General features: G+C 42.0%; 2 protein-coding genes across 2 annotated transcripts; one reads left to right on the top strand and one right to left on the bottom strand.

The window, feature by feature from the left end:
- Positions 1–92: 92 nt before the first annotated feature.
- Positions 93–3,928, top strand: atf5a (activating transcription factor 5a). The gene is made up of 3 exons (XM_073478968.1): positions 93–341; positions 635–1,823; positions 1,918–3,928. The coding sequence occupies exons 1-3, from the start codon at positions 200–202 to the stop codon at positions 2,102–2,104; spliced, it is 1,518 nt and encodes a 505-aa protein (XP_073335069.1). The 5' UTR covers positions 93–199; the 3' UTR covers positions 2,105–3,928.
- A 755-nt stretch (positions 3,929–4,683) lies between these two features.
- stk36 (serine/threonine kinase 36 (fused homolog, Drosophila)) lies at positions 4,684–12,726 on the bottom strand. Its single transcript, XM_073479575.1, has 20 exons — positions 12,446–12,726; positions 12,230–12,370; positions 12,039–12,116; positions 11,193–11,323; positions 10,854–11,103; positions 10,235–10,328; positions 9,947–10,128; positions 9,700–9,863; positions 9,506–9,611; positions 8,118–8,225; positions 7,855–8,031; positions 7,682–7,779; positions 7,534–7,597; positions 7,332–7,442; positions 7,157–7,231; positions 6,944–7,061; positions 6,722–6,848; positions 6,450–6,630; positions 5,337–6,248; positions 4,684–4,959 (listed from the first exon to the last, which is right to left on the bottom strand). Exons 1-20 carry the CDS (start codon positions 12,527–12,529, stop codon positions 4,864–4,866), a joined length of 3,297 nt encoding a protein of 1,098 aa, XP_073335676.1. The 5' UTR covers positions 12,530–12,726; the 3' UTR covers positions 4,684–4,863.

The raw sequence follows: 12,726 nt of genomic DNA, 5'->3' as shown, positions 1-12,726 counted from the left end.
ACGTTGAGAAACTTGCTGAGGGAAGCATGGGCAATATTCCTGGTCCCAAGTTTCACATTTTCTGATCCCTGTTTCTGTTGTTCACCCTCTAGGTTTCATTATGCTCACCCAGCCCTGCTCTCTGTGGCCCATCTGTCAGACCCCGCTTGCTCCCAGCATATGTTTGGACTTGGACTGAATCAAAGCACCAACAGACAAAATGATGGCAACATCAGCTCCTGTTTGGAAGACTCTTCGTGTCTGCCCGGCAGACCCCCTCGCTCTCTCTCACCCACAGGCTAACCACAGCCAATCACAGGGGTGCAGGGGGGAGGTGTCAGAGGAGAGTCAGCACTTAATTGGTGAGTTGCAGCGAGTACGCTTTTTTATATTTTTCCCCATTTCAGGTGGGCTCGGCACTGCAGCACATTCGTCCTTCTTGAACAGTAAGTAATAAACTAGCTACGACTGATATGCTGCAACTTTTTTTTAACAAATCTTGCGTTGCATTTACTACCGTCGATCAGATTATGCCGTTAGAAAACGTCTGATGTTGAATGACTGATATATTTTTTTGCATGAATGTTATTCAGCTGTAATGTTTTCGTCTACCGAACAGCATGTAACGACTGCATTTATTTTCTCTCCTCAATAGGTGATGGTCTCACTGACTGGATGACGGAAGAAGTGGATTTCTCCTCGTACCTCCCAAACCCTCCTTCCCCTCCCTCCTCCACCAATGCCTCCCTTCCCCCTTCACCCCTTCAGAATGATATCCAGGTGCCCTCTGACTTGGAGGTCATGACCTCTCTGCTGCAAGAGGAACTCGCCCAACTGGAGGACTACTTCCTGTCTGAGCCACTGCCAGAGAAAGGGCCGAGGCTGGGAAAATGCGACAGGGGTCCACTGCCGGCGGGTCCTCAGCCGTTCACTCAGCTGCCATACGCATCATACTCTACATCTAACCAATCGGAATCCAGCCCACTTCTTGTTACCCTAGCAACGGGAGAACTGGACCTGCTGAGTATCTGTGGTGGGCCCATTGGGCGATCCAAAATTCCAAGACACGCCCCGTACAGCTGCAGTCGCCCCAGTGGGTGTGTTAGGAAAAGAGTTGCTGATGGCGTAAGGTTCAGTGAAGGCTATGATAACAGTTTGTTGAGTTCCAAAGGATGTAACTCAGGTAACTCAGCGGTGACCCTCACCGGTAACTATGGCTGCGTAGAGGACGATCAGCTGGTAGGGAAGAGCTACTGTCTGGGTAGTGCAGTCGAGGTCAGAAGATGTGCCGTTCTACCAAAAGACGAGAAGAATTGCTGTTTCAGTCAAGATGTCATAGGTGGTGCGAAGGTTGTTGGTGGTGGATTTGGCTTTGGTGGATCACTTGATGCCTCACATAAGAAAGAGGATCTGCTGATGTATAGCATGAGAGAGGTCAGTGGAGGCACTAGTAACAATGAGGTGCTGAATAGTATCAAAACTAGTGTGGAGGTGACAAAAGCCAGCGTTTCTTGGAAATCAGAGATCAGCGAAGGTTGTTATCTTCCAGCAACACCGCAGTCTGAGGCCTATCATAGCTTCTTAGGCAACATCAACGAGCAGGTGAAATCAGAGAGTTTGCAGATAGCGCAACATGATTTACACTGCAATTTCCTGGAGGATCAGGGCCCAGAGTGTCTTTTAATGTCGAGGGAGAGTCTGACCTTGGAGTCTTCAGGGCGCAGACAAGCATGCAGGCTGAAGGATGATCACTGTGCTTTGAAATACGAAGTGGACGACATTCCAGCTGTAGGTGGCGAGCGCAAACAGAAGAAGAGAGATCAGAACAAAACTGCCGCTCACAGGTATGTTTGAGTTTCAACTTGATGATATGTAACGTCTGATTTGGTGTGACAGATAAAGATCTTCATTTGTTTAATGTTTGTTTGCTTGACGCAGGTATCGCCAGCGAAAAAGGGCGGAGCTAGATTCTTTGGAGGAACAGTTGCACTGCCTTGAAGGGAGGAACCGGGAGCTCCGGGACAAAGCAGAGTCGGTAGAACGTGAAATCCAGTACGTCAAAGACCTGCTGATCGAAGTTTACAAGGCCCGCAGCCAAAGGCACAAGCAGGACACGACAGCGTAACACCGAGCTCCTGCAAGTACAATTAAAGAGGGTGTAACAGGGAAAATGTTTGTGTCTTTAAGATTTTTTTTTTTTAATGGCGGGCAGGATATACATGCATGCTTTGCTAATGTGAATTATTTTTTACATTTTAAATCAACACTATCAAATGCTTCCATTGCTTCCGCACTCTGATCTCTTGAGCCTGCACTGTGGCATTGCAATGCTTTAAATGACAATCATTTTTGATAGATCTCGCACTGCGTGAATCTACTAATTGATCTGGGGTGATTTCCGAAGAAGTGATGTTATATTCATTATGCAGGTTTAATATTTTAAATAGCCTTACATTGGAATTGATGTCAGCAATAGAATTAAATGTTTTATGTTTTTTTTCTATTTTTTATTTTTATTTTCCATCACTGTCTCTGTAGTCAAATATGTTGTCAACATGTGAAACAGCGTCATTACGTTTTTAACACATCTTTCAAACCAAATACTTTTCTAGAATAATTTACAGCGCCCTTGATCAGCGAATTATATTTCAAGCGCTATGAATATTTTACATCATTAGAACTGCGGTTGAAGTTGACTTTTACAACTGCGGATAGAGCCGCTGATGTAAACAAGAACAAAAAGCTTTTTTTAACACCAATTTTATAATTTTAATATTGTGACTTTTTTTTGACAAAGCGTTTGATTGACTTCAGGTTTAATACAGCACTACATATTCATCAGTTAAGCTGTATGTTTAGAGCATTGGTTTCCTTTTTTCTCCTTGTTCACATCTACATTTTACTGTGCTTTGTTTAAAACATTACTTTATCTGCTGTATTTACATTTGCTTTATTCCTGTTATTTGCATTACTTTTTATGTAACAAATCACTTGTTTTTTATGTCCAATGTCCAAATTATACATTCTGTGACCAAAAGAGAATTGATTTATCATTTGCACTGTTTTTGGCAATTTGTAATTTTATTTTATTTTTTTTAAAGTCTTCTTTTGCATATATATTGCAAATAATACAATCTATTTTGCAGCTCAGGATATGCAACTTGTCCCCCAGTCCTACAAATAATAATGGATGATTTATGGCAGGAGACTACAGACTTCTCTTTCCTTTAACATGGTAAAGATTTTACTGCTCTTTAAAAAATAAAAAAAGTTTTCCTGAGGCTATTGTACAAAGACTGTAAGTAGTGGAGTTTTAGCAGCCTCCATCTGCATGTTTTCCCATCTCTCTTCTCTCTCTTGGAATAGAAAATGTAGGATTTCAGAAACGAGTCGGGTATTCTTTCTCTAAACTGCTTATAAAGGCAATAAGTTTTCTAGGCCTCTGGCTGATCTGCACTAATTTGTAACAACTTTTGTATGTTCAGGGAGGTGGAGTGTGTTCGCCTTTTCTTTGTAGAAAATCAACTGAAAAAAAAATCTCATTAGATTATTTGTTGAGGCTTTTGCAGTGTTGGCTTTGGTGGAAGGAGATAGGCTCTAAATTATTTTTCACGTCACTTGTCGCTGAGCAGATAACCACTACTGTAACTTTTAAAAAAATACCGATAGATTTTTTTTCTATGCATATTTATTTGAAGACAATCTCGGATGTGAGCGCCGACTTATAGACATTTATTTATGATGTTTGTTCAGTTTTTGGAAAAAAAAATCCATGTGACATGTTTGAGCCCCTGCGGTGTACTATCAACTGCGATTGTTAAAACCAAAAATGTGTGCTATGACAGAACATTAAACGCTTTGTAATTTCAAGTTAATTTGATCATAAACGCGTATTTCCTCTGTGTGAAATCAACTTACCTTTTCCTTTAAATAAAGTGTGTCATCAACTCAGATCAACTCCGTTGTGGTTTCTTTTCTTTAAACTTTTCCCCTCCGAGTTGCGGAGTTGACTCATTTTTTTCCCTGCACCGACTGTTATGATAATAACCATAAATTACCATGTGTTGTCCGGAAAAAAAATCCTGCCTGTTTTAATGTAATAAATTTAGTTTTTTTACAACGCAAAGTTCAAACCTTCAGGGCCTGACGGAAGCCGACGCGGCGGCCCGGACACTGGCAGGACTGACGACTTTCATTAATGTCTTCTTTCTATTGAGCCTCCTTGTTCCGTCGATGCAACGCTGCCAAGTGAACCACTTGAAAATGATTGAATTAATTCAAAGTCCAACCATCTGAAACAGATGTTTGCAGTGGCCAGACAGTTGAATTAATCACGTCAATTTCATTTATGTGGTTCAAAAACTCAAACTTGCCTCGAAAAGCTGTAAATCCGCACAACATAAAGACACTGATTGTTACACGGTCGATTCGGATCAGGAAACACAAAAGCTAAAATCAATGACATGAGCTACGCCTGAACACAAAATGTACAAAAACAACAACCTGATAAATCCTCCACCTTTTCGTTGCTCTCCTGATTATTATTGTTGAGTCTTTACTAAATAAAACGAAGAATGTCGATTACATGTTTTTAACATCTGGCGTCATCAAATCAAACATCACATATCAGACAAAATGTATTATTTCAACACACAACCACAAAATGAATGATGCCAACATACATCTTCATTAAGAAAAGTGATTTTCTTTTTATTTGAACAGTTTCATTTTGTTTCAGACAAACTTCAGACAGAAAATAAAAATGTCTGCAGTCCTCTTACCACACTGCTTAAGACAGGATGAAGTAGAACTTTAAAGTAAAAAGGCAAAAAATGATTTACACAAGACATTTAATCTGCTTCAGTCCTGGTGAACTGGACCCACTCACAGCTGTCCTATGAGCTGATGATAGTCACACTGTGGAGATGCGTGTTGTGAAGCTTGAAGAAGTTTCTCACTGGCGTCCAGGGATATCAGGACCTTCAGATAAATTACAAGAGAGATGAAAAAACAAGATTATAATTGTGTTAGAAGTGCCAACACCTGTACAGAGGTATAAATATTAGACTAATCATAACAGAATATGTAATGAAATATGACCAGTAAATAAATTCAGATAAAAGGAAAGACACAGCTTAAGGCAACACTACTGATTAAGAGTTAAGTTTTAAAGGCATTAGAAGGAAAAAGTGTGAATTGTTTCTTCCATGACGAAACTTAATATACTCTTGTATCATATATGTTGTATGAAAACATGTAACAATTACAAAAAGGTCTTTTTAACCATTTTCTGAAAACACAAACAGACTCAATGTGAAGTCGACATCTGCCCTCCTGTCACCTGTTCATTTCATTACCTGACGTATTGCGTCCTGCCCGCTGTACAGGCGCAGGGTTGCTATGGCAGCTTGTCTCACTGCATTATGGGAATCTGTGCACGCAGCTCTCAGAAGCAAGCTGGACACGTCTTCTTCCAGCAACAGGGACACAGCGCCGTCGACATTTACCAGGTTTCCCAGGGCTGCGCAACAGTGGCGACGTGTGAGGGCGTCGGGGTCAGTGGTCAGAGACGCCAGCGCGGCCGCCGTTCGCCTGGCTTCCTCGATCCACCTGCGTCCCTCCTCATTGTCCACTCCCTGTTCTCTCATAGTAGCAAAATCTCCTGTAGCCTCGCTGTATGAACACTTGTGTTTATTTTCTTTTCCTTTGCCCCACCCTGTGGTGTCACTGCCCTTTCCATTGGACCTACACATTTTAAACCCTGCCCCTGCTGCAATATATCCCAACCAGTTACCGACTGCCCTGCAAGACATCCGCCGGACAGGCACGCAGGAGTCACGAAGACAGTTTATCATGCTTTTGAAAGTGTCAGGTTGCAGTGTAGGAGGCCTGAATGGATCTAAATGTCCTAAAAGTCTACATGTAGCAGCCCTGATCTGGTCATGAGAGTGAGCCAGCGCCTGGCGCAGCACTGAAGCATCCAGGTGAAGCTGAAGGCGGGATTGCCGAGGGGAACAACGGGCTTCGTGGGACAATAGATTCAGGAGCTCGACAGCTGAATCCCACAGCACATCCAGCTGCAGCAGCTCAGAGAGCAAAGAGCTGGCAGTTCTGGCGAGCGGAGTCTGTTGCTCGTTCCTGGGTGGCGCGAAAAAACCACAAGCAGCTGCTCTGAGGCGGGAAACGGAGCGCCCGGGGTCACACAGGAGCAAACGGCTCAGCAGGGAGAGAGGCAGCTCCAGCAGAGGAGGAGGAAAAGTTTGGATTACCTGTCAAAAAAATCAAAATCATCCAGACAACTTGTCACAGATCAAACAGCTGACAACAAACAACACAATGCTCTCACGAGAGACATTAAGATGTACAGTTGTGTGTGCCTGATGAGAGCCGATCGCAAGAGTTATCCTGTGTTGCATCAGAGACTTGTGTTTGTCAGTGAGGTCTTAATCGGAGCACGGTAAGGCCCTAACCTGCATCAGGCTTGTAACGATGCGACAACTGTCATACAGCTGGATGATCGTTGACATGGTGTGCGACGGCACGTCCAGGGCAAACGGAAAGCACAACAAGTGGCAGCTCAACACGGACACGCTGTCATGACTCACATCCACCTCGAGTCTCTCAGGACCGCCCGCAGCAAACAAGTGGAGACTGTAGGGTATAAAAGATGTTGTTGTTAGCTCCAGGCGTAGAAGCAGCGTCGCTCTGAAATTAAACAGTGAGTTAATGAGGAAACACCAACCTTTCGGTGCCCAGCAGGTGGCCGAGAGTGTACACACTTTTTGATTCGTGGTTAGAAAACAGAGGAATGCACGAGTACGGATCCTTGGTGAAGAAAATCAGAGCGGCAGAGAGAAGGGAATACAGCCCTGATGTGAAAAGAAAATGAGGGAGTAAGGTTAAAAAACTTGTAAAAGAGTGTTTTTTTTATATATAAAGGGCATCACAGGATATGCACATTTACCATTTGCTGAACAGAAGACTGTGTCTGGTGTTGTCTTTGTTAGTGAAACACCAATTCTTTTCCAAAGATCCAGAAACATTTCTGAATCTAAATGTGATGATCCAGAGCCATTTTCATGCTATTAAAAGAAAAGAAAAAAACATGTAAAACATTGCAATTTAATCTCCGGTGTCCACCGAGTCAAACATATTTCTTATCACATTTTAGTCTGACCTCAGAGAGTGTGTGTAGGAGTAAAGACAGGACACCATCACAGAGTCCCCAGCCAGAAGGAAGAGAAAACTGGGGCTGACGAGACAGAGAAGACAAGGGTGAATAACTTTTGACTTGTATCAAACACAGTCAAATTATCGCCAAATATACAAAACACTTCCCACAGATTCAGTACCTCATGTGTGTCCAAAAGCAGGTTTTTCAGCAAGGACGTGAGATTACTCATATCAACCTCGACATCGACATTGTGTTGTGTGAAGAGAGACAAAACAGAGGCAGCCAGGTGCTAAAAATGAAATCACAAAATCAACTGCGTCACATAACTGGCAGGCTAACTGTAAAACTGTATATATAAACTAGCTTAAGTGAGCACTTACAGCCAAAGCGATGAGGTTTGGTTGATCGAGAATTGCGATGAAGGGCTTGCTGAACTCTTCCAGTCTACAGTGAGAGAACAGATGATGAGCTGCAACTGTACAACAAACCATCAAAATCAGATTCAGTGAAGAAAAGGCACAATCAAACCTTTGCTCTTCTTCTTCTTCCACCCAGTCACAGTGCTTCTCCCAGTAGATTATCAGCACAACAATAATTTCTGCAAGTGTCTGCACACTCCTTGATTGCTGAGCGGAAGTACAAAAAAAGTCAGCTGCAGGAATAATGCAATCTTTAATAGGATTCAATTCCCGAGCACTAACCTTGATGAAATTTGAGTTTTCGACAGTTCCATGGACAAGCTCAAAGAGGACATGGGGCAGTCCAAGCTCCCGGCCGATGTGGTACGACTTCTCAGGGTCAGAGGTCAGAATCAGGTTGCGTAGGACCTTCAGCGGTTGGTGAATCTGCCACGCTTCTTGAACCACGCCACCCGTCAGCTGACCAAACAAATAAAGAAACTAATTGCAATAAAACTTACGAGGTAGGATCAATAAATGCTAAGTTGAAAATGGAACCTAATTACCTGAGCTTTAAATGCCAGGATCTTGGATTTAAGTTGAGGTATGATGGTACTGTGGTTTAGATCTGATTCCTGTGACAGTTTCTCCCAGTAATCCTCACTGTCACCATCCTGAAAGAACAAGAAATTATCCATACTGTCGAACACATTCACCTTTAAGAAGGCAACCGGTTTCTTTATTGTCAGGACACATCAACTGAAAGACAAGATATACACTCCATGTCATGGATCTAGACACATTTTCTGAGCCCTGTTCAAATTTGGCATCAACATGTATCCTGATTGATCCGAACACAAGTGGACAGCTCTGAGTACAGCTGTGAACGACCCCAGGACGCTATGAGGATGCTTTTGAGATCCGATCATTCAGACCACATTCAGAGGTGGTCTGGGGCACATGTGACCACATTCTTTTGGCAGTGTGTATGCACATGTGTCCTGGACCAGACTGATATAATGCCTACTTACCTGACGTCCTCTGCAAAAACAACAGGAAGAATGGATTACACACAGTCTGATTTCCATGTAGTTCACTGTAATGTAAGTTACGCATTTGGGCTCTCTAACCTGCCAGTGTTAGTAGGAGATGTCTCATGTTTGAGTCTGTTTCTATTAAACCATGAACTTGTAACCACAATGTCCCCAGACACCCTTACAGATCGTGTGATTTTAAGAGAGCAAAAAATGAAACTTGGTAAAATAGCTACTTTAAATTCTGTATCATTCAGGCCTTTTTGTAAATTTGGCACTCAATGCATTACATAAAGTTGTTTCTTTCCTTGTCAAATCAATCACTGAACAAGCCTGTCTGTTTTCATGTCTAAAGTACATCTTACCTCCCGACAGCCGTTTGAACAAACTGTTGCAACTGATTTCGTCATTTACACTAAGTTTATAAAAAAAGACAACATTTTTCGACAGTGAAGGTGTCAAATTTTACAGAGACATTATATAGCAACTAATAAAGGCTACTTGTTTGTCGTCCAGGGAGAAAGTCCCCAGACTCCCTTAAAAAAACACTCAATTTCAAGACTTGTTCTGTAAGGAGAAACATTATAAGCTTTTTGAAACGCTTTCTACAACACGTTAGCAACTATTTGGGCCTACTTGTTAATTCAGCAAACATTATACATGAATGATATTTATTTCTTCATATAAAAAACGTTGTCTCTGTTTGTTCCAGTGATGTAGGGGTATATTTGCATATAGAGCGGGAAACTGAGATCTGATCACAAGAGGTCACTCGAGATGCATTTAATGCCAGGTGTGAACTGACGGGCTTAAAGCTATCAAATTGTGATTGCATGACTCAGGACAGATGCAAATACCAAATGTGAACAGCCTTTAAGTGGAAAATGTCTTTATTACTAGAAAAAGTAGTCGACACTGACCTGCCTGTGCAGTGTGGTCTGTCTGTCCTCACTGTATCTCTGCACTAGTCGTGGTCCAACCTCTACAGAGGGGAACTCCTGTTCATAGTCCCTGCTGATCTGACCCCTGCAGAGGACATACAGATAACTGTGAACACACACATCAGTCTGTTTGAGTAGTGTATTGCTTGTTCTTTCTGAACTTCCATAAACACCTGTGTTTTGGTCTCATGTGGGCTTGCTTCTTCGGACTGAGGCTTTGATTGTCAGCTGTCACGACCGACGGACCTGAGGTAATAGACACATCACTGGAGGCGGGCTTGGCTCTCTGGGAAGCCGCTGCCGTCGGAGCCTTTTCATTTCCCACTGCATCCTTTTTCTGTTAATATGCACAGAACAGCTTAACACTCCTCTGTGAATTTACACATGAATTTAAGAATGAGAAATCAATTTTTGGCTCACTTTCACGCCGTCACTGCCTACTGGTTTCCCTCTGCTGTCCTTCTGTTCCCTGGCCTTACGCAGTAATATGCTCTCTCCAGACATCGGCACCGTCTTTGCCGCCACTTGCTGAAGTTTCAGCGCCAGCATGTCTGGGCTGGGTGGGACTGTCAGAGGGCTGAAAACACCTGTGTCGGAGAGCACTGTGTCAACACAAAAAAACAGTTAAAATCAGACATCAGAATCATTTAAAAAACAAACAACAGACATGCATGTTTGGACATTTTCGATTATGATTAAGAGTTTCACCTAGAACACCATCAGCAACAAAGGGATGGTGCAGGAGGTCCGGCCATGACAGCCGCTTCTGAGGGTCTTTGGTCAACAAACCTTTAAGGAAACTCTGTAAGGGAATTATCAGATAAGCACTGTGTTTATAGCAATATTTTCTGTTTGACATACATCAAAAAACATAATGCCTCATGTCCACAGCTGCTTCAATAAGATGTAGAATCGATTAGTTGATTGAAAGAATATTTTTGCCAACTATTTTGATAATCGATTCATCATTTCAGTCCCTTTTTTGAGCAAAAATGTCAAACATTTGCTGTTTTCAGCTTTTTAAATTTGAGGATTTAATTTGGGTTTTTGGACTGTTGGTTGGAATAAAGAAACAATTTGAAGACCTAACTTGAGACTCCTCAAAATTGTGACAAGCATTTTTCCCATTTTATAGACTAGACTATAGAGAAAATTGGCAGAATAATCAATAATAAATAGTCCCCTAAGGTGTCGTTTATGCTCTGTAGTGGACGGTTACACATGATGACTTCTTTAAGATCAAAAGGATGTAAATGTGAGCATTCTGTGGAAGATGTTCACTTTGACCCAAACACGACAGCCCGACTAGACTGTAGCTGTACTGTACCGTGCAGGCGTCGCTCATAGTGTCTGGCCATTTGACGGGGTCTCTCACTATAAGCTGCACCAGGTGGAAGATGGAGTTAGTGTAGAACGGAGGCGCCCCCGTGTGGAGCTCATAAAGGATGCAGCCCAGAGACCAGAGATCAGCAGTGTGGTCGTATGGCTTCTCCTCCACCAGCTCAGGAGACATGTACAGTGGTGTTCCCTTGATAGAAGTCAGCACTAAGGTGGAGACGCTCATGGCCCGCGCAAACCTGCAGCAAGATTGCATCACATGAGTTTATTTTAGTGGAAATTATTGATACAGCTAGCTTTTTCTTTAAAATAATCAGCATCTACTTACCCAAAGTCACACAGTTTCACCACTCCACTCTTCCCCAGCAGTATATTTTGTGGCTTCATGTCACGATGGAGAATACGATGAGAGTGCAAATAAAAGAGAGCTGAGACCAGCTGGCAGGCAATCTCACGGACCTTGGAGGACAGGAAGAAGAGAAGAGCAAATAGTGATAATGTGAAACCATAAGTCTAATGTCTGGCATTGTAAACAGTGTTGTTTCAAGTACCCAAAAGCCATACTTGAGTAAAACTAAAGATATTGTGTCAAAATATTACTTTGGTTAAAGTGAAAGTCACTTATATGAATAGTACTTGAGTAAAAGTCTTAAAGTATCTTATGTTAAATGTACTTAAGTATCAAAACTACTACTTTTACTTGTACTTTTGATACTTAAGTACATTTAATATCAGATACTTTAAGACTTTTTCGCAAGTACTACTTGTTGTATGAGTGACTTTCACTTTTACCAAAGTAATATCTTAACACGATATCTTTACTTTTGCTCAAGTATGACTTTAGGCTACTTTATACAACTCTGTACTATGGGTCAACCGATTATCAGCCAGGCCGATTATCGAATGCCTTTTCGGATTCGATTACAAATAGTATTAATTTAAAACTGTGCTCTGATGCAGTGTTAAATATGCAATGTAACTAGTAACTAACAAAAATTATCAAATACATATGGAAGAGTAAAAGTACAATATTGCCTCCAAAATGTAGTGAAAGTATAAAGTAGCGGACAATTAATATACTCAAGTATAGTACCAGTACCTCAAAATTGTACTTAAGTACAATGCTTGAGTAAATGTACTTAGTTACATTCCAACTGACTGTAGGTACACATACCTGGCTCTCTGGTAAATTCCCATCATCCTCAAGAATCTGGAACAACTGACCCTCTGCATACTCAGTTACAACCGCAACCTGTTACAAACATTATTATAAAATGATTATATGTTAACAGAATTAGTTTGGTAAGTGATGGAAACTTTTTGTGAACTAGTTTTAGATGCTTTCTGTGACTCCTGGTTACACACCTCAGTTTCAGTCTCAAAGCTGTCATAGAGTTGGACAATATTTGGATGTTGAAGACCTCTCATGATCTCAATCTCCCTCTTGAGGCTTCGCAGCTCCTTCTCAGAACGACCCACTTTAGGCATGAACTTCAGAGCCACCACCTGGAGACACAGATGGGCGAGACGGTGAAACAAGCTGAACAAACCATACTATTCCAACACTAGCTGGTTACTTACTTGGCCAGTAAATCTTTTCCTTCCCTTGTAAACTCGACCGAACGAGCCCTCTCCCACCAGCTCCAAAACGTGATACGAGTTCATGTCGACGGGGGACAGCAGGAGGAGGCTAACGTTCACTTACACCTGACAGAGGGTAACTTCTCTGTTCGACTTGTGAACACACACTGTCATTTCCTGCGTTCAATTACACAAACGTGTTCACTTGGAGTCAATACGGTTAATCTTACCAGCCGAAAGTTATGACTAGAAGCCTCGTAAAGATGCTAATGTTGGTTAAG

The sequence above is a fragment of the Pagrus major genome, chromosome 13 (assembly GCF_040436345.1).
Source record: "Pagrus major chromosome 13, Pma_NU_1.0".
Taxonomy (NCBI): domain Eukaryota; kingdom Metazoa; phylum Chordata; class Actinopteri; order Spariformes; family Sparidae; genus Pagrus; species Pagrus major.
Note: the sequence above shows the minus strand (reverse complement) of the source record. Positions and strands in the feature narration are given on the sequence as shown.

Excerpts from the sequence above, each read along its gene's own strand:
- atf5a (XM_073478968.1), top strand. The coding sequence starts at position 200 with ATGATGGCAACATCAGCTCCTGTTTGGAAGACTCTTCGTGTCTGCCCG. Across the intron at positions 342-634 it reads GGAGAGTCAGCACTTAATTG|GTGATGGTCTCACTGACTGG; the intron begins GTGAGTTGCAGC and ends TCTCCTCAATAG. Across the intron at positions 1,824-1,917 it reads AACAAAACTGCCGCTCACAG|GTATCGCCAGCGAAAAAGGG; the intron begins GTATGTTTGAGT and ends TGCTTGACGCAG.
- stk36 (XM_073479575.1), bottom strand. The coding sequence starts at position 12,529 with ATGAACTCGTATCACGTTTTGGAGCTGGTGGGAGAGGGCTCGTTCGGT. Across the intron at positions 12,117-12,229 it reads GCTTTGAGACTGAAACTGAG|GTTGCGGTTGTAACTGAGTA; the intron begins GTGTGTAACCAG and ends TGTTTGTAACAG. Across the intron at positions 7,780-7,854 it reads AAAACTCAAATTTCATCAAG|CAATCAAGGAGTGTGCAGAC; the intron begins GTTAGTGCTCGG and ends ACTTCCGCTCAG.